The 27,568-nt window shown below is 38.6% G+C and overlaps 1 protein-coding gene across 2 annotated transcripts in view; it reads right to left on the bottom strand.

Moving 5' to 3' along the window:
* Positions 1 to 27,568, bottom strand: part of CUBN (cubilin) — a 140,407-nt gene that overhangs the window by 7,951 nt on the left and 104,888 nt on the right. For both annotated transcript variants that reach the window (XM_071735142.1, XM_071735143.1), the window contains exons 52-59: positions 27,031 to 27,152; positions 24,891 to 25,116; positions 23,327 to 23,514; positions 20,898 to 21,054; positions 19,779 to 19,928; positions 12,406 to 12,606; positions 9,936 to 10,065; positions 8,782 to 8,999 (exon numbers count right to left, since the gene is read on the bottom strand). In XM_071735142.1, the coding sequence (XP_071591243.1) occupies positions 8,782 to 8,999; positions 9,936 to 10,065; positions 12,406 to 12,606; positions 19,779 to 19,928; positions 20,898 to 21,054; positions 23,327 to 23,514; positions 24,891 to 25,116; positions 27,031 to 27,152 (1,392 nt within the window). The remainder of the gene's footprint in view (positions 1 to 8,781; positions 9,000 to 9,935; positions 10,066 to 12,405; positions 12,607 to 19,778; positions 19,929 to 20,897; positions 21,055 to 23,326; positions 23,515 to 24,890; positions 25,117 to 27,030; positions 27,153 to 27,568) is intronic.

Below are 27,568 nucleotides of genomic sequence, written 5' to 3'. Positions count from 1 at the left end.
CTGATACATTTTCAGTGACAGAAAACTGCACCCTACTTGAGTTACAGTATTACAAAAGATCACTCCGGTGGAAAATCAGCATCCAAGTATCAGGATTGCATCAGTAACCCAGGGCTGGAGACAGCCCTGTCTTGCAATACTGTAATAGCTAAACCAGAATGACTCAGGCTAAGAGTCCTCCTGCTCTGCTGACCAGAGCCGGAAAAACCCCACCCTAAAAAGAAGTTTGCTTAAATCCAAAATCTTAAAACCAGGAGGCTTAAGCTTTTGCTGTAGCGCAAAATGATCAGAAGAAACCTATTACTAAGTGAAAAAGTCAGGAATTAATAGACTCTAGTCCAGTTTTGTGGGCTGTTGATGAAGTCAGGAACTTGGAAAAGTGCTGCTGCAGAAGCTGAGAACAACAGTGGGCGAAATGCAAGCAATAAACCTTACAAATAGTCTAGGAAGGAAGAAAATGTCAGCCAAGAGGGTGCCTGGGCCCTAAGAGTGCAGTTTTGTTGCATTTTTCTCTGAGTCCACTGCATCGTTTATTCAGTCCCACTAAAACTATCTTGTTGGAGCCATTTCCTGCTCAGCATTTTGGACACTGTCTGCTAAACATAACATTAAGCATATAATCATTAGGCATATACCATCCAGCCCTGAAATATTGAGTCTGGGGTGATATTTGGGTCAGACACCTCACAAAGCTCCCCTTCACCCTTCCAGGGTTAGAGTTGCAGAAATGCCAGACCATTGCAACAGGAATCAAGGAATTGCCACCAAGACATGCAACAGGAAAGGCTTAAATGCTGTTGTATTGTCCTCTTTTTTGGATATCAAATGTCTGGACCTTTGCCATGATGCACTTCACTAACAGCTGTGCAGCTATAAAGACAGCTCAGATGACAGACAAAAAATACAGATGTGGGTAACCTGTGTGTGTGTATTAAGCAAACCTGGGAGAGAAACAGGACAAATCTTCATTATTAGGAAATTAATTCTAGCTAGTAAAACCAGTAATAGCATCTAAGAGGATATAATTAAAAGTATGATTTATAGTTAATACAGATGAAGATTCATCATTAGCTTTCACAACGCTTAGTGAGCTCAGCTGTGGTTGAGTGAAATGCTTACAGGACAGTACTTTCTAAATAATGGCTAGACTGGAAGCCAACCAGATATCAAATAGCCCTGCATCAAGCCAAATAAAGAACAGCCCTTGTTGAAAAATCTATCCATCTTGGGTTTTTCAGTCCTGATCAATATTACGTCTGATTGAGGCCACTAAAAGTTACAGAATAGGGAAGCTGTGGAGGAAACACCCACAAGTAAATGAAGAACCAGCTGCTTAACAGGAGAGAATTCATGCTAAGAGAAACACTATTGCACTGTGTTTTAGCCATGATCCAACTCATTGTTTTAAAAATCACCACCACTTCTGAATAGAAGGCCAAGTAGTATCCATCCAGCCTGCTGGTGATCACTGATGGAATGCTATTCATCATTGGCTAGCACAGCCAGAAAATTGCAGCTAAAATTTAGGCAAAATCTGGGACTGAGAAGTCTGCGAGTTTGTAAATAGACTTAGGTATGAAAAGCTAAACTTAATGAAGAATGTACCTTATAGAATAGTTTGTGTGTGGATAGATGGACTGACTGTGTTGTTTCAGTCTCTGGTTTCTTATTTAAACTAAAAATTGTAAGGTCATCATAAATCAGATTGCAATCTTGTCCTCATAAACAGCTTGCCAGAGAACACAAATTATCAGAATAACTAGGGCACACACTGTCATCACTAATTACTTTTGTTGGGAAGCATTAATGAAAATAAAGGCTGAAGGACCATTCAGAAAAGAAAGAAGTGAAGGTTCCCTATGGCAAATAACAATAATTACAGCAGAGAGCAAGCACGTGGTTCTTTGTTAAGAGTTGCATCCTCTAGATACAGAACATAGAGAGATGAACCTTTGAAGCTTCCTGCCTTTGAAACACAGCTGAGGTAAGGTTCTTTTATACAGGTATGGATGCAACAAAAGGGATCCTACTGAATAGCTTTAATTCTATCAGGAACAACCAAACTAATGACAATTCAAAGCATAACAACCTAATTTTACTGTCCTCTCCTTCTTACTAAATGAGCACCTCAAATGTCTACCAGAAGGCAGCAAATCCCAAAGAACTGTTCTAGTTCTGCCTGAACAGTCAAAAAAACTTTCCCCCAGATTTCTGAATTACATTTGGTCTCATTTAGAAGCATCCCTGGGAACTCTAGATTTCTCTCTTATCTGTAGCAATTGCGGCTATAAAAATTAGCTCATAAGTTCTTTGGGTCATGGCTCAGAATGATATAAGGCTGGATGGAGGAATTGCACTGTCCTGCTTAATTTCACAGCTAATACTGAAGGGTTTAAAACCTTTGCAAGCTGAGCTGAGCTCTTTCTGTGTTTGGCAATCACTGTACAGACATTGTGAGTTCACCTGGAAGCAGGACCTTGGCAGCAGTGTCAGCCACAACCCCAGTGCCTGCAGCATTTCAGAAGGAATCTTCTGAAAGCATAGGACTCCCTCTGCTCCTTAGCCCAGCCTTTACTCAGAAAGGCTTTTTTGATGGCCTGGCAATAGTTCCAGCAGTGACATTTAGGACTGCAAAGCCCCAGTCTCCTGTTTTAGCAGGATTTCACATATGCAGTCAGGTGAAGTTTGTATTGGCTGATCCCAGATGTAATGGTCCAGATGTTCTCTGTGCCAAGCCTGCCCGAGTTCTACAAAACTGTGATGTATGGACCATCAATCCCTCTCCTCAATGCTTACCTAGGAGACCAGAGGCAGACATGTATTCTGGGCTCATTCTAATACATTCCAATACTGCATTAGCACACTTGTTGGCAACACAGCCACCCAGACCTTTGCAGAGCTCTCTTGCAAGTGGAATCAGAAGTATCTCCTCACCCTATATTAGCATACACCAGAGTACAGATTTTCAGCTGCAGAAGGCATTGACCTCAGTCAAGCTAAGAAAATTCATGCCAGCAGAGAGTTCACCACAGCTGTGTGAGGCACCTTTACTCTGAATATCCCATTGGCATTTAACCATTTAGACACAACAAATTTATATTTAATCATTGTGTCTGGAAATATTTTTTCACCTCAGTTTTTCAGATGAGTCAGAAATGTCTTAATGTCTACCTCCCTCTTCTCTGTCCAGTTTGAGTAGGCAAACCACTCCTGTTCCTTTAGCTTCAGGAGAAGAAATATCACATAAATTATATTATTGACATTTCTGAGAGGCATTTGTAGGCTCTTCCTTACAACTCAAGAGTTGTATTCTTTTCAGAGGTATTGAAGAGATGTATTTCAACACTGCAAGTGCTTTCTAAACTTAGTCAGATTTCAAGCTGATGCATATTTTTATATTTGAGCCCCCAAATACATTTGGAAACAGTCCAGGAATAGGGACTCATGAGCATTTAAATAGTATGAGCTTGTTCAGGATGATCTTATTTTCATAGGCTATAATAAGATGAAGAAAAGGCATTAGCTACAATTTATTTATTAATTTAATAGAGGAAGCTAATAATAGTTAAGCCATGACAATGTAATGAATTTGAAATGTGTAGTACTGTGTTACATATTTGGTAAAAATTTGTGTGAACAAAAAGCCCAAAGAAATTTTTGCAAGAAGACTCGAGAGTTTCATCCAGTTTCTTTTTAACTAGACCCTCTGCAATGCCAGGATCTAAGTTCAGGCTGGATACCTTGAGATACATCCCTGGGAACCTGTCCTAATGGGCTGTGAAATCTCTGCCAGGAACTGCTACTTTTCCAAAGGCAAGAGCAGATACAATGGCATTCGCCTGCCATAGTCAAGGACATGTTCTTCTAGGATTTTCTTAATGGAGGGACAAAAATTTGCAAGAAACATGGGGTTTTTCTGTGCTGAGATCCTTTCCCAACTAACAGGCCACATCTGCTGTTATCACTACAGTCTGGTTCCACCTGCAGCAGGTGCTAACTTTATTTACATAAATAAGTGTAATAAATTTCCTGATGTTGGTGAAAGAACTTAGAAATGACTCACAAAAGAACACCTAACCCTGACCTATGCCACAGAACAACTAAGCCAATATTTTACCTTATATTGCCTATTCAGACCTGCTTGGGTTTTTCTCCCCAGCAATTCTGAATAATAAACCAACCCTCTGCAACATTTGTGCCTGCTGAGCACGGCTGAAAATCTGCACCTAGAAGCTGAATATACAGTGAGCCAAGCTCTCATTTGGCATGGTAGAACTGGACTTAGAACTATATTAAGCATTTTTTCTCCTGAAAAATAAAATAGCATTAAAATGCTGTGAAAAAGCTATGGAATCCATTTTCTAAAAGTACACTTCAATTTCATTAGGGGAGAGCATAACAGTAAACTCATTAGCAATAGACAGTGTATTATATTCCAAACAGGAAACAAGTAATTCAATACACAGCTAATAGAATAATGGACGACAGATACCTCTGGGTGATTTATCAGGTAAGTTACAGTTAATTTTGTCATTAAAAAAAGCATAGATTATTGTCTATTTCTATGTTATGCATATGAGATTATTTATGTAAAATACTAATGCATTTTTATAGTAAATCAAAGAAGATTCCAATTATTTTTTCTAAGCCTACTCTTGTATGATTTTTTTTCTTCTATGTAAAATGATTAATATCCAGTCAATAGAAGTGCTCATTTGAATAAAAGAATGGAGAGATCCTTGAGGGGAAAACTGGGCAAACTGAGGACAATGCAGTGGATAGGGTGTTTAAGGACTTGACATTCCAATAGTCTAATGGTTGCCAAAGGTTTTGGAGACATTTATTCTGCCTTAGAGCCTACCTCACTAATTTCCTCATTGCTGCCATCCTATTCTTCTTGCCTGTCTATATCCATCTGGTTTTCCTCATTTGGTGTTTAACTCATAAACTCTTTGTGACAGCAGATTGTTGCTTTTTCTGCCTTTGCACTGTAATTGGGCCCCATGAGCTCATAAGCCCCAAGGTAATGCAAACAAGGGCTGACACTGGTATTAAGACCGTACACCATACTGCTCTGTCACAAAGTGTCAGTGTGAATTTCTACTGCATGCTCAAAAAATATAGGAAAAAAAAAAAAAAAAAAAGAAAAAGGGAGGGGGAAGAGCTGGCTACAGCAGAAAAAGCAGGCAGTCTTCCCTGCCCCTCTCCTTCCCACCTTCCCCACTGTCCCAGCTCTATTTCAGTTGTGCCTGTATTATATGAAGAAAGATCAGGGAGAGCTTTCTGACTTATCCCACTTATCTAACCATATGTAACACTTTGCTTTGTGTAAATTCATGTGTGTTCTTCAGACAGCCCCAAGAGCAAACCTGCCTTTCAGAGAATCCCTAGAAACTTCTCTGATGTTTTAGAATGTGACATATTTTTCATTACTGAGACAACATGGCTATGTACATGAGCACAGAAAGCTGCCATGAGCAAACGATGTGCCATTAGTAAGGTCATCACTACATTTCCTTACAGGGGTTGCTGACTCCTTAAAAATAAGAAAAAAACCCCAATCCATATATTTCTTCTCTTTTGTATTATGAGCCTCAGAGTGACCACACACTGGGGAGAGATGGTCACCTCACTGCTGTATGGGAATAGGCAGAAGCTCCATTTACCACCAAAGTGCAAAGTCCCTGCTGTCACAGGAGGGCTGGCAGGGGTATGTGCAGACTCTGTCCCTGCCAGACAGAGTCAGCTGAAAAGCTCTGCTCTCCCCCTAGAGCTGGATTGGTAATCAGGAGATCTTTGACAGTCAGAAGCTCAGTACACACACTTATTCTCTAGGGAAAGATCTTAGCTCTTTTTCCTCCACAATGACATATCATGTAACCAAATGCCTTAAGCTGGTATTGATTTATCTCTTTTCATCCTTTTATTGATCACCTAGAGGAGCTGATACTTACTGTGGAATGGTGGTATCATTCCCATTTTACATACTGAAAACAAATGCATAAAAAAGGTCAGTGGTAACTAAGGTAAGGAGAGTCTCTCTTTCCATAAATCTAGGACACAGAGCAGTGTGGGATACTCCAGCCAGCCCAGTTCACCAGTTCAGCCTGAAAGCAAGTCCAGTGATTCCAAAAATGAGGTCAATAAGGGTCCAAAGTTAGCAGAAGACTGTGAAATTATAAACCCTCTGAACTGCTCCAAGGGCCATATGTTCCCCTGACTCAAATGCACCATATCACTGAATTGTTTATGACAAAGAATGGTGCTTGTGAAATGTGCACTTATTATATATTACAGCATGTGGAGTAGCATGGTAAAAGAAAAGACATTTGACAAAAAAGGTGAGATATTGCTGTACTGTCAGATTAATACTATTTCATACTTTCTGTCTCTCCTGACTAGTGGCGACAGCTTAAACATTCTACTGGGTGCAGAATCAGTGGGTTTTTTACAGAAATTTCAAATCAATGCCTGATTATTGTCAGTCTTGCTAGGCTTCTGTGACCTTCCTACTTCATTTTCTCTCTTCCCTCCCAGCAGCATGGTTATCAGATGCACTTCCTACTAATAAAATTCGCAAGAAAGAAAGAATGGCTAACCCTGCATTCTGGCAGTACCCCTGAGAGAAGCCTGATCAGGAAAGAAACTGGAAGAGCTTCTGAGGAAAGGAAATGGTTTAGCTTTGTACAAATGAGTGTAACGTTACTGTTTGCTTCTTTCCAATACATAATCAGGGTCACTCACAACATTAAACAGAGAGCAGTAATTAAGTTATCCAGTTGTTCTTCCCCAGGGTAACTACAGAATACTGCACTCATTGTCACCCAACAGAGAATGAAGCCTCTTTTTTTCTAAAGATACCATCATCCTTATCCAAGAGATTTATCATTATTAATTGTTATCTGATTTCATTTGTACTCTTACAAAACCACATGGGTTTTATCTTTTGACAGGCATGAGGGAACTTTGCTAAAGCACCATTTAGAACAACAGATTTTAGATCTTCATGTTTTTATTTTCTTGCATTTGAAGCAGAATCCCAGACCTCATAGTACAAAGATGTGTCACAGATTTTCCTGGCTCTTTTTAAGACAAGTCAAACTGGAAATGTTTATAGGACTGTGACTCACGTTTTCCTTTTACAATATAATTTTCTTCTTTTTGGCTATTCTGTACTAGCATGGGACTTTCAGTATCCTTCCTAGCAGCTCTGTGGTTTAGCCCCTGTGGTTTGCTTCTCACAGATGAGAAAGAAGACCTACCACTAAGCATCTCGCCACTACAGGCTCTTCATTACACAACCCACATCTCCATATGGCCATCTTTTCCAGCTTCCAACTCCTAACTCCTGCAACATGAAAACCTCCCTTTCCTTGGGAGCCTGCAGAAAATCCCTTCAAAACTTAGCCTCATACAGGTCAAAGTTAACTCATAAAAGGCTTCTCCACACTCTAGGAAATTATCAGGCATGGTACTGACTTCAACAGCTTGTTTGGTGCACTGTTGTGTGCTTAAGCAGAATCTCTGGCAAGTTAAACGAGTCTGAAGTCAGCGACTTAAAAAGTTGACTATATGCCAACAGGAAGAGCAAGAGCTTGGGGATTTCCTGATGATCTCACCCTAGAAACATGAACCCAGGCTGTGAGGGATCTCTGACAACTGATACCTAACGGTTTTAAAGACAGCAACACGTAAAGCAGCATTATGTTACTTCCAACTGCACTCCACAAGAGTTATCTTAGAGATTCTTGTAGCAATCATTTAGAGTGAAGCAAAGGAAGAGTTAATAATAGTAATGACCAGGAGGTTCTGTGGGAATATTTTTCTTGGCAAAGCCTGTAGAACCAGTTATTTTCCTTATCTGTAAATACTTTCTCAGACTGTATCAAATGAGAAAGTGGTTGGCTAGGGGTTGGGAGAGGAATCAATGATTCAGCAGAAGACTATGTTTGTTCTGCCACAAAGGCCTTTCATTCTGAACTGTCTGAGTGCCAGCTTTGCAAATCAGACAATTACTTCTTTCTAGATCACAAAAACATTGAGTTAATTACACAGGAAACTGGTAGCAATGACATGAAATCCATTTATATGTAATATTCATCTGTTGCTTATCATCTTGAAACAATTCAGATGATAAAAGAAGACAAATAATTCCTTTTACACCTTAATCTTAAAAATAGACTACAAGGCTTAAAACTTTTTTTATGAAGGCAGTAGTCAAGCTTTGGCCCTGTCAGTTGTATCCATCAAAACATGTAACTCCCAGTGCCTTCTCACTATGATCCCACTTATGCTATGCCCAGCTAACCAGACTGATACACAAAACCAGCAGAGATCAGCACAGTGGCTGCCCAGGGGAGAGTGCCAGTCTTAATTGATCTGAACATTTTAGGTTCTAAAAAGGTAAGTGGTGAAATGCATGGAAATGGAGGATGAATGGGAAGGAGTCATCTTTAGGGCACTACCAACCTTTGACTACAAATAAATAGTTCTCAGATATTTCTAGATTTCATCCAACAGGTCTTTGAAATTAAGGCTTCAGTCACCCAAGAAATGCTTGTGATTTCAGACAGACAGGGAGAAGTTAGCAAAGAATAAAGAGTCTGTTCAGAAGCAGAGCTAGAATGCAGGTAATAGTATTTAGCTTCATTCACTCAATTCTGACATATTCAGAAGCATTTTTCTGCTTCCAGCACCCCTAGGGAGAGAGACCATAACTGCTCCTCCCCAAAGGAAAGTACCAGCAGATTTTTGGGGTTATGACTCTGGTAACAGTCTTACCTAAGGTCTCTCTGAAAGATGCTTTCCATCCCCTGTCTGCTCCATAGAAGTCAGTGTTAAATACCAGGAACAAGTTACTACTGGAGCTCTTGATATTTGGAGGCAGTTCTGAGCCACAGAATTTCCCAAGGAGAGGAGCATGGGTGTCAGAGCCATCATATACAGCTACATAATCTTTGTAACAGGAGGGAGATATTTCAAGCTGGAAGCTGTTGAATCTGTAAAACACATTTTGAGCTTTAGTTATCACATTTTCATTTCTGTTTCTGTGTTATCTGTGTTTTTAGAGCTTGAGGAAAGGTCCAAGAAAGGGCAATAGCCAAAGCCATACACAGACAGGTACTACAAACCATTCCTCTTATGGAACAGGAAAGCAGAACTATTAACTGCATGGCAAACCACTCCAGCCTGCCAGCCTCAAAAAAATAGTGACCCTCACCCACTGGGTCTTCTGCAGGGTAAGCTGTCCACACAACTCAGCTTTCTGTGATGCAGCAGATCTCCCCCCCCATGCACACACAGCATCTCTCCTGCAAATTGCTCAGCCTGCAATTTCCTTGGGTGCGTGAGAAGCATATAAAATGCAGGCTCAGAGTGCAGACCATATGGGTCTTCTGCTTAGCTGGGAAATGTTCTCATAATTCACAATCTGCATATATATGACAAAACAATCTTTCCATCTTTTAATTTCTCAGTGGCAAGATTTTATGGCAGCCATATCCCTCCTTTAAGCAAGAAAGCACACACCAAGAAGCATACTCTGTCTAGATGGGTATTATTACTTGGGCTTTAAAGGAAGTACCAGCTTTCTAAATGAATTGCAGGTTTTTTTTCTTTTATTAACTCACAGGAGACGCAATTTCTCAAAGGCTGATAGCATTTAACTAAAAGCATGAGCTGCATTTTTACGATTTCTTTGTCCTCTTCAAAACCAAGATGGGAAGTTAAAATTGTGATAATGTTTTGCAAGCTACACATGAAGATGTGAGGGAGTCTTAGGTTAATAAGGGTGGCTTTAATATATATTTTTCATTTTAGTTCAGCAATCCCCTTGGAAAATGAAAGACAGAGAAAATTGCCAATAATTGCTGTCTTTAACTGGAATCAGAGGCCTCCCTGTCCCCTAGATGACAAGCTGAGCTTGGATTACGTACTTGAGTGCCACTACTTTGCCATTTCCAACTGTGATATAGTATGAGCAGTTCATGTTGTTGTGATAATCAAGAACTGAATGGGCTGGACTGCTGATAACACCAACAGAGCCAGTGAAAATTCCACCACAAGCTGTAGGGCAAACAGAAAAAAGAGTGGTTAATACAAAATTGGTCCTAATTCTCATATTTCTTTTAAGAGTCTAGCCATAAGGAAAGAAAAGCCTTTCATAGATTAGAAGCAGTCTTAGCAGTAATGGCTGGAAGCATTAAATGGGGAAGTGTCTATCAGGTTGTGTTCTGCAGTGGCAGACCACTCAGTATCAAAGTAGCAAGTTGTTACCTGTGCATACCAAATGGCAAGGGCTCCATGTCTGTGCAGCTAAAGATTGAGCCTGCCTTTCAAGTGTGCTGCAGTAGGACCAGGGAGCAGCAGGATGCAGTGGATGCCCATGCAGCAGCATGAGTGAGGTGTGGCTGGAGAAGCTCTGCACCTGTTCTAGCTTGCCAAGAGAAACCTGGTACTGACACGTGGGCAGACGTTCCCTCATTCAACCCCTGATCCCATGGAAGCCACTGAAAGTTTGGCACTACAAAAAAGCAGCCAAAATTGCTTGGATAGCCATGCCCTGACTTTTCTGAAATAACTACACAGAGCCTCATCATCTCTCCACCTCGTGGCAGGGCTGGAGCATTACTGTAGCATTTGTTCTGTGCAGAAAGGCAGAGAAGAGTCCCCAGGTATCACTAACTCTGGGGACTGTTCCCCACCTCCCATTGTGCTGAGGATTGGCAGCAGTGGGGGATGGCTGAGCTGGAGGATGGTGTACTTGCTCTGTAGCTGAGGAGCAAGTTATACTCTGCAGCTGTGAACTACAGGCACTGCTTGGCTTCTCAGGGTTTCACACCATGGATGCTGCTGAATCCAGGATGTGGCTAATGTTTGTTCCCAACTTCAGTGCTTGAGGGAACAAAGCTGTTATAGAACTAACTCTAATCTTCATTGTTAGCTTCAGCCTTTATTTTATAATCTTAACTTGGCAAAAAAAAATTTTTCCCTGTGTCCTGTTGATAAATGGCTCAAAGCCACATGCTGCTTTTAATGTTCTGAAGGACACACCATTGCCCAGGCCACCACCTTAACAAAGGCAGTCCCATACAGGGTGCTGCTGGGTAAAGAGCCCCTGGCTCCTCAGTTGGCAGCCTGGAGCACTGGCAGATAAAGGACAGGAGCTGGGAGGATAAAGAATGAGCATTATTCCACACTAGGAGGGGGAAGTCTTTTTTTTTTTTTTTTTTTTTTTTTTTTTTCTTCCAGCAAACAATAGAAGTAGAGGGAAGAGGAATGTTAATTGCTATAATCTGCTTTGTATACAGCAACAAGCTAATAAGGCTGCAGTCATCTTTCTCAAATGTCAGAAGCCACAAGTCAGATAGCAGCAACTGACTTGGGTGAATTATGAAGGTCTTTTCCATGAGTAACTGCACATTGTCATTTCTCAGTGCCATTCCCTTGGTCTGTATCAGACCATTCATTTTATATAAAGAATTCAGCCTTATGCTGTTGTGGCTTTCAACATGAGGAATGCATTAAGGGAAATACCAAAGCTAAGAACTCATACTTTTCTCTGCAGTTTGAAAACAGCCTTCAAAAATCAAGCTACTGTCAATACAAGTTAAACACAGAAAATATTAAAATTTGTACTGAAAATAATCTTTTGGGATACTTATATTTGTGCAGATGTAAATTCTAAAGTTCGTGGGAAACTTATTTTTCTAATACATATTTCCTCTTTAAAACAAAAGGGATCTCATGTGAATGACAAGAAGTTTTGCTGAAAATACTTACTAAAAAAAAAAAAGTATATCTAGATGCCATTCTTTATTTACATTAATACCTGGCACTGCAAGAGGGTCATCAAATGGAAGCATATAGGTGGGTCCATTTAAAGATCCTGTTCTGGTTCCTATTTTGTCTAATGTAGTTCTAGTATAACTGAGAATCAGACCATTCTTCTGTATGTGATAAAATGTTTTAAATGAACTCAGTTAAATAAACTGTGGATGTTTCTCTTCCATATTTTAAAATATTTTAATATTTTAAATAATTCTAAATAATACAATATTTTAAAACCCCAACCAAACAAACAAAAAGCCCCAACAAACCAAACCAAACTAACTGGCCAAAATGCATTTATTTCCTGCAGTAAAGGAGAAGTGTTTCAGTTTCTGACTTGATCCCATGTGGTGTCTTAAAATGAGAACTGTGAGATAAGGCATCAGTCAGCAATGAGACACACCAAACAGTCCCATGTCCTCATCCTGAGAGCTATTTTGAGCAAGTACAGAGGGAATATGAACCATCTATATCCACCCAAGGTATCCCCTATGTGAGGTACAGCATTACTGACACTGAATCGTTATTCAGCTGGAATATTTCCACCACACAAAGCACAGGGCAGTGGCTACTCACCAATTGCTCTGTATCTTGCCTGGAATCCAAAGCCTGTAATGTGGGAATCGGTGTGGAAGTTGATAAGCATCGGTCCAAAGACACTGACTGGGGCAGGGAGCTCATTACCACAGAGTGTGATGAGTGGATGTGGGTTAACCCTTGTCCCACTGAAGATGCTCACTCCATCATAAAGACAAATTCTGCTCAAGAGCGCTGGGGCTGCATGGACACAAAATGCAGAAGTGTTAGCAGAATGCTTTCCATGTGATTTACTGAGCTGCAAGCATATGAGCCTCACACAGGATGAGGATTAAATTTTATGCTACCTGCCATCCCAGGATCCCATTTTTAACATGCAGAAAAACCGAATCAGAAAAAGGCAAAGAGACCTTGTGTATAAAACATTAGACTGGTCTCATCCAAGACATCCTAGCATCTGGAAAAGCACTTGAATCCTTGGGATAGCTGAGTGAACATTAGCTAGGAGGAGATGAGAGGGCCTAACAAAAACATGGATCACCTCTGCAGATCAAAGCAATGCACCTTCTCTTACAGGCAACCACCTTCCTGGTATTTCTTTCCCCCAGTGTAGAAGTCCGCACTCAGTGCAGGAGTGAGAATGTGAGAAAATGAAAAAATAGTCCATACACTAACATGTTTCAGAGCTAATTTCTTTCAGACTTCCCTCAGACTTCGTAGTAACAAAACCCAGATTTTTCAGCTTGACTCAGTACACACACACACACACACACACACACAAAAAAAAATGTAAATTTAGTCTTATATTTTGCTTGTGAAGTACTGAAACTGGAAACTGTGGCAGATAGTGCATTATTTGGAGATGACAGAACAATAGGAAAAACCCCAATGATTTTCAAGAGGAATCTGCTCTAAGGGTGCAAGTATTAGGGTGAGTGAAAAGTTGCACTAAGAGACACAGAAATGGGGAATGTAGCATTCTACTATTTTTTCCAATTGGTTTCTAGTTTATCATTTGCAGTTAAGTTTTTGGAGAAAGGAGCAATCCTCCCTGATTCCCTGCCCTACTCCTTTGACTTTCTAACCACCTCACCATTTGCAGCCAGATTCGACTGAAATGAGAAGTCTCAGATACACAAAGTTCATGTAAGTTTCATGAAGGTCAATGGCTGAGTTAGAGTGCCAGAGAAATGTCCCCAGAGAAGGACAAGCTATGCTTTCAGTGTAAAGGCTGTGAATTCAGGCAGAGACCTGCTGAGCACCAGCCACCAGCACCCTGGAAGCTCAGAGCCATGTCACTACCTCTCTGCCCAGCTGGGAGCCATCAGCACAAGAAGTTGGTGGAACCCAGGGTGGTACCACCAGGGGATGTATGGTGGGAGCTAGAGAGGTTTGGCATTATGTGGGAGCAAGGAGGGAGCCATATGGATTATGCAGGAAAGCTGGATTAGTGCTGTAAGTGAAAAACACAGCACACACCTACTGAAGAATGAGCTTCGTTAGTTGTTATGCTTATAGAACAACTTGATGTTTCCATGATCTTTTTTTTTTTTTTCCATTATTTATAAGCATAATCAAAGCTAGGGTGTCACTTGTTTATTGAGGTTAAGTTATCTTGTTTAGCTATCTGTTGGCAACAATGAGGCAGTTATTTAAACTGTAAAGGATTGATAGGCAATTCTCTAAATTTAGCAGGAAAGATCCTGAGCCTACTGTTGCAGCAAAGTGATTCCTGTAGATTGTCCAGTCCAAACAAGCTGCTTCCTAGTGTTGTAGGAAACAGGATGATTTCTATTGAACAGGATGACAAATAGGAATGGAGACATAATTCTGTTTCACAAGAACAACTGAATCATCCCAGCAGTCAGATACAATTTAGATCCTCTCTGGAGTTCCAATTTAAAAATTCCCCCTCTCTCAAATAAAGGTAATGTATTCTAACCTTATAATTATGTCAATAGGAAAATTGTCTTGTCTGACTAATAAGAGTAATTAAGCTGAAAACAACCACCCACATCAGATAGCTGATTACACTGTTAATAATTAATGAAAAATATTCTTCATGTCTTACTGTATTATGAGAATACTTGATAATGTGATACAATTTAAAAACATAATGACTTTTAAAATACAAAGAAATAAAATAATAAAAATACCACAACTGAAAGAAGTACAATTACAGAATTGTAATTGTACTGTTGGTACAATCTGGAGAAGATTTGAGAAAGCAACTCAGGTCCTTTTCTGAAAACACTTCAGAGAAAGACCAGAATGAAATGGTCCACAATAGGACCACTATATGTGTCACAAGTGGTTTTGAACTGCTGCACTAGAAAGAATAAGATGGTTGACATAGGATTGTGAGCAAAAGACAATTTCTAGCTTTGAATCCACATTGTTTGGGTCAGTATCATTTAGGACCCATGAATCCTGGCAAAACTGATAATTGCTCCATTATCCTGTAACTCATTTTTGTTTACACCGTACTCATTTCTCACCATACTTATTCTGTAAATAATCACTAGCCTTAGATTCCTCTATTCTGTCTTCTCATATCATACTTCCAGCCTCTATACATACATGGCAAATCTGTAGCAGTTCTTCTTTGTGGTGTATTTCCTTTAATTCTATCATCTTAGACATTTTCTAGACCAAACTTTGTCCCTTCCACTACAGTGGAACAGCTTTCATGAGTCTCCAGGGATTTTTTTCTTATCCAGATATGAGACCCACACCCTCCTTGAGCTAAGAGGCAATCTTCTGGTATTGTTGCATTTTCTCTTGCAGTTCCTCCATGAGGATTCAATGAGACATCACTCCTGTCTTTCTCCCTTTATCTCCCCATTAGCTCTGTATAATCTTATTTGCAAGGACAGATGAAACTACTTATACTGATGACCCCATCAGCTTACTTCCCTCCTCCAGACCTCTTTCTGTTCAGAGTTTAATCTTATTTCTGTCTGTCAACAAAACCATTCAATAGGAGAGGTTTTTCCACCCTCAAGTCTTCCTTTGCGTCTTCTTTCTTTACAGCCTCATCATTTTTTCTGCCCCCATTAGATCTGCATTTATAAATTGGATTTATCTAGGTTTTTTCATCCAAGCTAGATGTTAATATTGACAAGTGTTTCCAGTTATTATTTTTTAAGATAATGAGAAAACCTCTCTCCTATCCTTTCACATTGCTATGACTCTTACTCTAAGAAATAGTGATTTTTTTCCATCACAGATACTGTACCATTCATTGCTCCAGCCATGACAATATTTCTTCCAAATACAGATGGAGATATCAATTATTTGGCCTGACATTCCAAAAAATATCCCTCTTGCTTTGAACTGCTGTGTATATCTGCTTTCAAGGCCTTTTTTCAAGGCCTATCTGCACTATTATTTATCATCTGCTGCTACCACTCAGTATTGAGACATTGACTTCTGCCTCCAAAGTTCAAGTGATAAGAGCTTTAGTTGTCCTTAAATTACATTTTGAATTATGCTTTCCTGTTGTTTCCTTTCCATTTAGCAGAAATTTCTGTCCAGTCTCATTCTTCATAAAATCATTAATTTGATACAATGCCTGCACAAAAACCTTGACTGAATTTGGGCCCTTAAATATCTGATCGCTAAAAAGAAACAATGTCCTCTTTCCATCTCTCTGTCTATAGCCATACATTGTTTCATTTTGTATTGAGACAGAGCCTGTCTTTTTGTTTTAAGTTTGTAAAATTTTAAATGGTGAGCTTTAGGTTCACAATTGTAGCTTCTGGAATAACTAGAAATACAATGTATGTATGTATATATGTCTATGTCTCTCTCTACATATATATCCTCTTTCAAAATAATCTACAGTAAAACATCTACTTTCTGAATTGTCTATTAAAAAGACTCCAGACTGCAAAATTAGTTGTATGTTTAAAAAAAAATAAAATATAAATAAATATAAATAAATAAAAAAAAGGCTGCTTTTAATAATACACTACACCAGCTGTCCTAAAGGTGTATTTGTAAGAATGCTTGTCTGAATAAAGCTTATGAACAAAGGATGGAATTAATTAGTTAATTCTTAGATAATAAATTGGATTTGTGCAGACCTTTAATCCAAGGAAGGACAGTTGGAAGATGAAATTTATCACTGTGACAGAGGTGGGGCTGAGGAAACAAACTCACCCTCATTTGTTTAGTTCTTTATAAAATAACTAAACACAGCAATGCAGGTGGCACTACAAGAAGCATGTGGCAACCTATGCAACTTCCTGAAACAGGAAAATCAAAAAGAGGTTTGGTGACCATATTCAGTTTGTCACAGGAAAAGACATTCTTTGGGCTGCAAGGAAATAAAAGGGACTAAGCCAGACTCCTTTCATAGCATTAATCTTGACTATGTTTTGCTGCCTAAATCTTAAGTACAATACACTTATATAAATGTAAGTTATTTTCTATGGCCTCTTGTAATAGTCAATAGGTAAAGAGAATGAGGAAGGCCTTCACAAGGCAATTTATTCCACCTGTGCAACACATTTAGTTTTGAGTTTAAAGCACTTCACTATGGGAGGAGATTAAAGTAGATGATAAGCTGAAATAGGTTTCAGGGGCTCAAAGTCAGAAAAAACCCTAATTTTTCTACCTACCAGGAAGCAGGCAATTTAGATTAAATTTTGATGACAAAGCCAATAAATGCAGTTTCCTTCGGTTCCCTCTTGCTCTTTTGATTGCTAGATTTATTCCTTAATAAATATTTAATGTTTAGTACACACATGCCATTAATTTGGTTCCAGAAACTGACACATCATTGCTGTGGGTTAACTGCCTCATTTGGAGTGGATCTTAGTATCAGAAGAGACATCTCATCATAATTGAAAACACAACTGCTCTACAGCACAGACCTGTGACTAACCCATTAAGTCATTCAGTTCTGTACCAGTGTGTCACTGCACTACAGCCAATTACCTTCTGCCTTGTAGTTTTCTGGAAAAGATATTTCAACCAGTTAAAATCAACAAAATATGTATGCCTTTCAGGCATTATTTTAGATACTTCATCTCACTACTAAACCACCATGAAAAAAACAATTGGATTTCTTTTGAGACGTCCAATACATAATGAATTATGTTAATTGTGCATGTAGATAAACTTTGAAAATGCAACCCAGACAATTTGCACTGGTGTGGTTAAGATTTTAAAGGCCACTCTCAGTAGCAAACTAAGCCAGTTCAATGTTTCTTTGCATATGAAATGGCTAGAAATGTTTTTATCAGATGCTGCCCAACATGGTCCTGCTTTTGCTAAAGAATTAAGAGAGTTCACACTGGAAACCCTTAGGCACATGTTTAACTTCTGCATGATAGTTTGCAGGATAGTGGTTTCAATCATCTTCCCAATTTAAACCCAAGTAATTTCTCTTTGCTACATGGTTGTATTTTGCCATTTAATGAAAAATATTAATGAGCAACTACTGGAGAGTGTCATACTTCCTTTCTCATAACCAGATGTCCTTTAGCTCATATCCAGAGTTTTTTCCTTTACATGGCTGACTTTCAGTTTGTATAGCCTAAGTAAGTCTATAACAATAAAGTAGCAAATTGCCTTCCAAGTAGAATATTTTTAATATTTATTTAGGTATATGTTTATCATTATGCCTGTATCCCTTACCTCTTCAGTTTAACCTTCTTAATAATAAAAGCTTAAATCCATTTATAAATTAGCTGAATGTTAATTACCGATCAGTAAAGTACTCACAGAGGTCTCAAAATTGGCATAATCTGATTCAGCTTAATGTTTAGTGTGTGTGTGCTGAATAATAATGTCTTCTACATGAAGAAATGATATAATTTCTGTGGCTTATACTTAAGCAACTTAAAGTAGCAGTTTGTACCAGGGGATGAAAATATGTTACAGATAAAATTATTGTCAACTCAGATCTCTGTCTCAATATGTCATGGTTTGAGTAGGATAGAAAAAGTTTTCTTTCTTGCTACTTTATTTTGAGTTAATTCTCTTCTAAGTAGTTGCATTTGATGATATTAACATCACGTTTCTCAGTCAATGTCTGCTTTTAGGACCAATAACACTCAATGTTTATAGTTAAGCTGGAGCTTGGTGTGCAGAACCAAGGCCACTGCTCAGTTCTGAAAAACATGTTATGTTCCAGAAAGAGAAAGGGAGTAAAAGGAACACATCTGCAACCCTCCCTAAGGGAGGAGTCGAGCAGACACGAGACCAAAATTGACCAAATGGAGTATTCCATCCCATATGCATGGTATAAATCTGAGGAATTATGAAGGTGATGCTCTCTTTGTCCATGGCCAGCATCCTGGGAGGATTCTGTCTGTCTCTCTGCCTTTGAACCCAATCTGTCCTCCCCCGAACCTCTGTGTTCATGCATCTGGCTCCTGGCTTCTGCTGACTCCAGGAGCCCAGCCTGGGACTTTTCCAGGGCCTGGCCTTCAGCCTCCATGGTGACATGAGCGTCACTGGGGGGAAGGGGGAAGGACTGTGATACTCCTTTTGTATATTTTTGTATATATTGATTTTCCTTTTTCATTACTACTTTTCATTAAAGCTAGGTAGCTTAGTTTCCAGCCCCTAAGTCTTGTTCCCTTATTCTCTCTCATTCTTCCCTACAGGGTAAAGGAATGAGAGTAGTTTAGAACATTTGTCATTTGTTTAATTCCCAGCCCAGAGTTAAACCCCTAAATGAAGTTTGGACCAGAATATTTTTTAATTCAGTACACTTTGAAAACTTATAAAGAAAATAAACCTTTTTTCTGACTTTATTATTGGATCTGAAGAAAAATTCAAATTATGCACCCCAGATTAGTAACAAATTATTCAAAAACCTCTTTGCCCAGGTGACTTCAAAAGAAGCAAATTAAGATGGCCTCAAAATATGTGTTGCCACTTAAGCAGTCTGGTCATTCATACCAATTCCTCCATTTTATTCTATCTCCACTCATAAATATTTGAACCTATTAAAGTTGTGAATGTTCTACCATTCACAACAAGGAGACCAGGACACTATACCCATTATTTCTTGGCTAAATGCTGCCAGGCACTTTTGTTCATGGGGTACATACAGGGTAACAACTTGTATAGGTTTTCAGTTACTGTAGTCTTTCACCTAGTTTCACATTTATATGTGTGTACATCCTTGTATAACACCCAAGTGTATTTATATCCATTTTATCTGTTAAGGAAACAGAAGCTCTGAAAAGGAAAACAGCTGACCTAAGATTAAAAAGATCATAAGACTAAATGGAAAAAAATAAGGAAACTATCTTTGTAACTGTTTGTAAATGATTTTCAGAATAGACCAGCAAATTAAACCATCAACCATTTTCTGAGATAGGAGACTTATATGTTTCCAAGGAAGAAGTTAGACTTCATAGTACATACTGGAATTATGAACCACAAGTTACCTTCCAAGTGGAAAGTATCAAACTCCAGGATCACCAGTGACTGTGGTCCCTGATCTATGATATAACTGCAGTTCAGGTTGTTATCATACTGGCTAGGGTAGTTAGGAGAGACGATACGACCCGCAGGGCTGGTGAAATTTACTCCACATTCTGCAAATATAAAAAAAATAAGACACAGTTCTTATCCAGGTGATATCATTCCAGTTAAGCAGTGAGAAAGACAATAATGTACAGAAGGACCTCATTTCCAGTACAGAGTGAAATGCTAAAATACCATTAGGAACAAGCATATATAACCTATGATTGTCTCCAGTAAGATGTTGTTAAATTGTTATTAACAACTTTAATGCAGACATTATAAAAACAAAACCAATTTCAGTTCAGAATTTGGTATATTTCAATAGTGTTTTCCTCTAAGGACTTAATTTGTCACTGTTTTAATCCAAATACAGTGAAGAGAACGTGGTTTCTTTTGACAGCATCCTACAAAAAGACCAAACAACCAACAGCAGTTGAGCACTACCTACTGAGCACTCCCACACTTGTGGTGGGTTTGACCATCACAAAGCCCATGCCATGGTTAAAAATACAGAGAGAAGAAATGTCACTTGAACTACATCAAATGCAAAGCTAAGGCCAGAGCAGGTGGTGAGGAGTTGTTTCTTCTCTTGAGAGCATTTTATGTGGCAACTGTGGCCTACACAATGCACGTGAGAAATTGCTGCAGTTTCATCATATGCCTTAAAAAGAGGAACAGAGATAAAAATTCTAAAGAAGCAGATCCTTCTTCTTTTTAAAGAAGATTATAGCTCTAGTTTCCAAGCAGTTTACAGAGAAACAAATTCTTAAAATGTAAAACCTTTTCATTTCTTTTTGGCACACTGAAAGGGAAAAGGTGGCTAAAAATAACTACAAAGTTATGGCTGCATGGAGGATCTTCGGCAAGTCCAGCACTGGAGCACACAGTAGCTCCATTGCATTTAGTAAGGAAACTCTTGGTTTTTAACCCTGGGCAAAGGTTTCAATGCCTTGTTGGATTGAGGTTTGAATTGCTACACAGAGCTCAAACTAAACTAAAATGGACTAATAAAAAAGCCATCTGGCTTTAATAGTACTTACTGCTTGTGAAAGATGCAGAGAAACCTGGCCCAGGAGCATCCTGAGACTGAAATACTGTAGTTATTACATTGTTTGGAGCAACAACAGGATCAGGAGCTGAACTTCCACATCCTGTGGTTAACAAAGCAGCTGCTTCTTCATCATTTCCTCTCCACACCTGAAAAGCCCAGATAGGAAATGGTTTAATGCTTTTAAAGCCCAAGTAGTTTGTAATAACCCAATGGAAACTGCATTTGTTATTTTTCTTTCCATAGACTTAGGATAGGATTAATCTCACACTGATTTTTAGAGGTCTAAATTGGAGTTATTTAATTTCTGTATACTCTAGTCAGTGGAGACAAAAAGGCTTTTCTAAGCAGCCAAGCATAAGAATAATTTAGATTGTCAGGGACCTCTGAAGGGTATCTGGTCAAACCTTTGCTCAAACCTTTGCTGATAGCAAGCCAACACAGATTAGGTCCAGGGAATAAGAGAAAAACATTTCATGCACATCATTATCCACCTCCATTTTGTCTCTGCTAACTTATCTTCATACACCCTATGAATATATGTGTATACAATGAATTATTAAATACAATCCTTATATTATTCATGAAGTCAATAAAAGCCAGGACCATAATGTTAGGATAATATAGAGGCATCCAACTGTATGATATGGATCATTAATACGTAGTCTTACTAATAAAAAATTATTGCATTTTTTTAATGTTGCATTCATTTTTTCAATGACAAGTATCAAATCATGTAAAGAGTTAAAAATAATGCAATTCACAAAGATATAATAAAGAAAAATACAGGTTTTTATAAAAATATTATTTCAATTGTTCCAATAGTCAATTTTAGTCCAACCAAACCATGCATTCAGGAAGCACAGGTAGATTTGGGTAGGTTTTTGAATGAAACCCTCCTCAGGTAATTATTTAAACATGTACTTGAGGGTCACAGTTTAAGTACTCAATTTAAATACACATATAAAATGAAATACAGACATAAATATTTTAGGTTTATGAGCATTTAAATAACTTCCTGAATCAGGATGTTTATTGCCAAGGATTTAAAACACCTGCTTTACGAAAAAATATTTACTCTAATAATTTATTTATCATCCATGTGCTTGAACAGTTGTGGAGGTTTTTTTAATTGTACTTTATACCAATCATATTTTCTTTTTAAAATAACGTGTTTGAAAGAAGTATAGTGGAGCTAGAACAACCACATGACATTGTGATTGCTCTAAGAAAGCATTCTAGAAAGTGTTAGCAAAGGTTTAGGCTGTAAGTGCAGGCATGTGAATCACCACATTCATCTGGCCAGGTGTCTGAGGCAATGGATGCTCAAACGCTCAAATATAAACACTCCATGGCCTGGCCAAGATTTTGCAAAGTCTCTGCTGAATTTGGATTCCCCTTTTTGTCTGCTCAGCTTGGAATGGATGGAAAAAACTTACACCTGTTTCACATTTTTTCATATCCAGACACCTTCATATATCTCAAATTCTACATTCAGAAATTTCAGATTTTTCTCTGTGGAAAAAAATCTCCAGTTTGACACAGTTTTGACCATGTCATTCTGGACATTTTAGCAATCTGAAATTAAAGCACATTTACTGGGTGGAATTAAGACTTCCATATTAGTGAAATTTATTGCCACATATGACATCAATTAATCAGTGGAGCAGGCTATTATAAGACAAATCTAATAGTACTTTTTCCACAGCCTTAGAAAATGAGTTCAATTGTGATTTGTAACTTAGGCAGTACAGATCAGATTTACAGCTGCTTAAGTCTTCTGACATGTTGTCAAATTATTTTTGCCCTTTATTTTAAGTGGGAGTTGTACTGCTGTGGAGAAAATGAGCACAAAACCACTAAACATATTCCAAATGTCTGAGAAAAAAAATCACTCTGAAAAATTCAAAGCATGTCCACTCAATCCTATTGCTTTGAAAACAAGTGGCTCTTGACAACCTCTGAAAGATAAGAATGCTATATTTGTTTTTTGAGGCTAAAAAAAAAAAAAAAGGATTAGTGCTACTTGGACTGTAGCACTTATAAAGAAGCTTTGTAGAATTACAGTGTCACATTCCAGTTTTTTTTTTAATCACCGGGGTAATCAGACAGATCTTTTCATTTTACTATATTTTCTTTTTCTTTCTTGGTTCTGAAGTATTATTTTTCATTTGGGGGTCAGCATATGGGGTGATGAGATCCTGCTGGAGGTGAAACCTCAAGAACTGCTAATATACCTCAAGCCATTTCTCAAGGCATACAGAAAACTTACTGAACAAGAACTGATTGGTACAAGAACTTCAGTTTATACTTCCTAAATTTCATGCCCTGGCAATTCTAACCATGACTGCAAAACAGGGTTCTGGAATCATGATTTCTTAAAACATTGCTCTGCTGATCTAATGCCAATATTTATTTTACCTTCACATAACTGCTCTGGCAGCTTCCATTGCTATCTGGAATCTGGAAGTTACTGTGGAAGTTCATCTCCAAGTGTTTGCTTTCATGCGTAATGATGGTCCACGTGCATCTGGTGTTTGTGGGAAAGTTTTGAGGCCAGTGAGGAGACTTGATCATACCATTCTCTGAATGAATGATTCCACCACATCCTGGAAAAAATAGCAACAGGTGGGATAAATATTCACATATTTCCTGTTGGTGTCAGCTTTGAATGGCTGCTTGCTTCCGTGTCTGCAAGAGGGAGAGAGGAAAGCCCTGACATGCATTCAAGCTTCATTTACCCCTCTTATAATGAATTTTCCTTCTCCCACCTCTGCAGCAAGGAGGTCGTTACACTGTAAAGACTGTACTCCACTTTCTCTTCTTCACAAGCTTCATCTCTATGCCAGTTCACCCCCTTTTGCTTTGGTTCCTCTATATACAACTCAAAACTAGGAGTATTGCTTAGTGAGAGAGTGAGGGATAGAAATACAATAACGAATAGATGCTCCCAAGACTGTGCAGGTTCCTTCCCACACCCCGCAGCATACACATCATGACTGACAGACATTGAGAAGCACACCCTATGGAAAAACCTTCCCCTATTACTGAATCCCTTTTTTTTTCTTTCTCTCTCTGCAGAATGCAAATACTACAATTCCACATGTGAATCTACTCAAGCTACATCCGTTTATTCACGGCAAAATGAAGACTTCTCTTCCAGGCCAAGCTACCCTGTGGATCTCGCTGGGATTATGGAGAGGGATGAAAAACATGCCTTTAAAAATTGTTAACAGATTCATTTACAAATGGGAATAGTTGGTCATGGCTGTTTGGCAGCTCATGTTCTTATACATAATAAGTTTAGTTAATTCAAAACATACTTGCAAATATCACTCCAAGAATAATTCACTGGGGCTATAGGGTTAATGCATACAGTACTAGCAACCTGCTATTTCAGAGATGATGTAGTAAAAGTTGATGAGCACCAGCCAGAAGGTTTGACACTGGAGGTGACACTAGGGAACACATTGTACTGAGGCAGAAAGGCACGAAGAATTCTGCCCTGCCACCAGCCAGCAGACCTACACTTGCCCACAAACACTGAAGGACAGTGACCTTGAGATACCAATTTCATTTTTTTTTTTAAAGCCAGACACAGGATGATTTCAAGAGAGGGAAGGTAGTGTTTAAAATGTATCAATTCAATACTGCATGTGAACCAACAAAAGTGAACCAACATCTCCACTAAAGAGGAAGTTTTAAGCTGTTGTCATGGCCCTATATCAATTAAACAACATTAAGAAACTGACAGTAGGAACTTAAAAGTACAAAATCACTCCAAATTTAATTTAATTATGTGAGATCAGACAAAACTGGTTTAACACTTGACTATTTTAGTGCTGCCTTCTCTCAGGAATGCTGCAGATGTTGGCATGTAGTTCTTTTGTTTCTAAATGCAAACTTAAAGAGGAGGAATTCTACTTAATTTTGTGGTTGATAAAGCACGATATAAGCATGATGTACAAGTATTGTTTCCTCTTACCCAGAGATTCAGCTGTCCATGTTGCATAAAAACCCCCTCCTTGAATTGAGTGATCAGAGTTAAAGATGATGAGTAGCTTGTTGGAACCAGACCGAATAGTCCCAGGGGACGTGTTTCCACAGTACTTTCCTATTACAGGAGAACCAGGAGAGCCTCCATTCAGGATAGTAACAGAGTCCCAATTACAAAGTGAATGATTTTCAACATGAAAGGCCGTAAAATTAAGCTGCAACACACAAAAGAGACAATAAGCCACACCAAAAAGGAGGAGAGAGCAATTCCAGCCAGATCCCGTTGCCATCCTAGCACAATGATTTTGGGGTGTGCTCAGAAATCTGGCTCTTGCTCCACCTTTATGCTTTCTTGCAAGTATTGTTTGGAGTCTTGCCACTAAATAACAGCAGATACTTAGCATGAAGACAGAAAAGGAAAAGAAACACAGAGGTTCAAAAAAGACATTATTTGGACTTAACCGTATGCTTGAAATAAGTGCTAAGTACGTGCTGCAACATTGTCTTGAGTATGCACTGGTGCTGACCACTTTCCTGCTCTTAGGGCTTCTGGTCATGAAATCTGAAATTGTGCAAATATAAGCAGCTATGTAAGCAGAAAGCCTTGGAGTCTTTTCTACCAATTATTTTGAACCAGAATATTCAAGAGTTGCTAAAAACTAGTTGTTCACTAGTTTCCATTAAATGTGAGAGAAACAGTTGCATGGTCGGTTCCTGTGTCCCTGGGTGCACCACACAAATAGCCTGGGCTGGGCAGGCAGCTTCTGACCTTGTCTTCCTCCCATACTGATACTGTTTGTCCTTGGAGTGATAAACACACGGGTGGGATATCCAGTTCAAACATTTAGATTGCTGATCCAGTAGACTCCCAGATTTGCTGATGTTGAAATATTGATGTAGACTAATGACTGCCTGGCCCTCTTCCAGTAAGTCATTTTTCCTGGGTAGTTTTTTGCTTGGTTGGTTGGTTTGGGGTTTTTTTTTGTGTTTTGTTGTGGTTTCTTTGTTTGTTTTTGGGTTTTTTTACCAGTTCCAGGATTGAGATCTTTGTGGAAAGGTTTAGCAGATACATAGTACTTCTTCCTGTAACTTTTGTGTATATTAACATACAAAAGGACTCTGCTTGAGGCAAAGACTACAAATTTAGCTCAAATGGTTTAAAATTGGAACTCTGCCAAAACTGACAGCTTATACTGGAAAAAGTTAGTCTGCCTTCATTGAGGTGACTGATATTCAGTCCTTTTAAGATGGAAATTTAATTGTATCTAAATAAGATTACTTCAATTTGTGGATTATTTAGAAATTTTGTATTATACTCAAATAATCCTGTATCCCCTGAAGTAAGTACCTAAGCAGTGGTCAGAATATCATGTAGCAGAGTAATTAGGACTATGGGTTTGCATTTCTAATAAATACAGTTGTACTTGTATATAAGGAAAACATGACAGGGAAACTAGTGAAAGACACTACAAATTAAAATCCCCAATGTTTTTTTACAAAATTGCTTTTCAGATATTTCTTTTGACCTGGACTGCAAATGTCACTGATTTGATCTGTTCTCTAAAGGATCAGTCTACTAAATCAGTGAAGTTTAGCACTTCTTGGTCATAAAGGTGGTTGGTTATATTGGTCTCACAGCAGTTTCACTCAAGACAGTATCACCTCAGGCAGCCTGTTAGTAGTTACTGGGAAATAAGAGTAGCATCTCATTTACATAATTCATAGGAGCAATCATATTATTTTCCAGTCTAACTATCAAGACACAGAAGTAACTTTCTAGTGGCCTGTAACTTTTATGCAGAGATTAATACCTTGACCCTCATGACAGTGAGAATATCCACACAGATCTAATACCATGAGTTGTTTTGTGTTCCTAACCACAGCAAGTCATTGTTTAAAGGATAAGTTGGTGCTGTTTTGACGTGAAGTTAGATACTTCTGCTTTTCAAAAAGATCAGGCTAGTTTGGTTTTGTTGTTTCCCCCACTTTCTCAGGTAAGGCCTATGGGGACGTGTTTCATTTCTCTTCATTTCTGATTTTCCAAATTGCCTCAGACTTGTTCCTCAAGGCTCAGAAGGTGCCTCTTGAACTGTCAGCTGCACACACACTCATGGCATTGTGTTACTCACAGTAATGGTTTCGCCGTCAGGGGCTTCCAACAACCAGGAGCAGTGATTCATGTTGCTGTAAGGCTCTGGGTAGTTAGGACTTGAGATAAATCCACTTTCACCTGACTGGATACCACCACAGGCTGAAGAAAAAAAGTAACATTTCAATACAGTTTAGGAACTGAACACTATAACCTGATGACTGGAAGATTATTCAGCTTGTAATAGTACTGAGATATATTTAAGTTAGACTGATGTAGGTAAGGATGAACAATTTATCTGGGAAAAACCAAGTTTTATTATCTTTGTCATTGAATAGAGAGTAAACAGATGCAATGACCTTGAAACTTTGTATATATTCTGATCCTTAATATAGCTCTGCAAAACCTTTTCCAGCTGACACTTTAGAGCTGCCTCTTCCACTTTATCTTTTGTTTATTTATCTCAGTCTCCTATGCAAACCAGTGCCATTCTTGGACCAACACAATCAAGTCAAAAGCTTGCTGATGTGTCTAAGTAAGCACCAAGGCTAATTTCACTGATATGGCTTTAAGCAGAT

The sequence above is a fragment of the Heliangelus exortis genome, chromosome 2, assembly GCF_036169615.1.
Source record: "Heliangelus exortis chromosome 2, bHelExo1.hap1, whole genome shotgun sequence".
NCBI classification, from domain to species: Eukaryota; Metazoa; Chordata; class Aves; order Apodiformes; family Trochilidae; genus Heliangelus; species Heliangelus exortis.
Note: the sequence above shows the minus strand (reverse complement) of the source record. Positions and strands in the feature narration are given on the sequence as shown.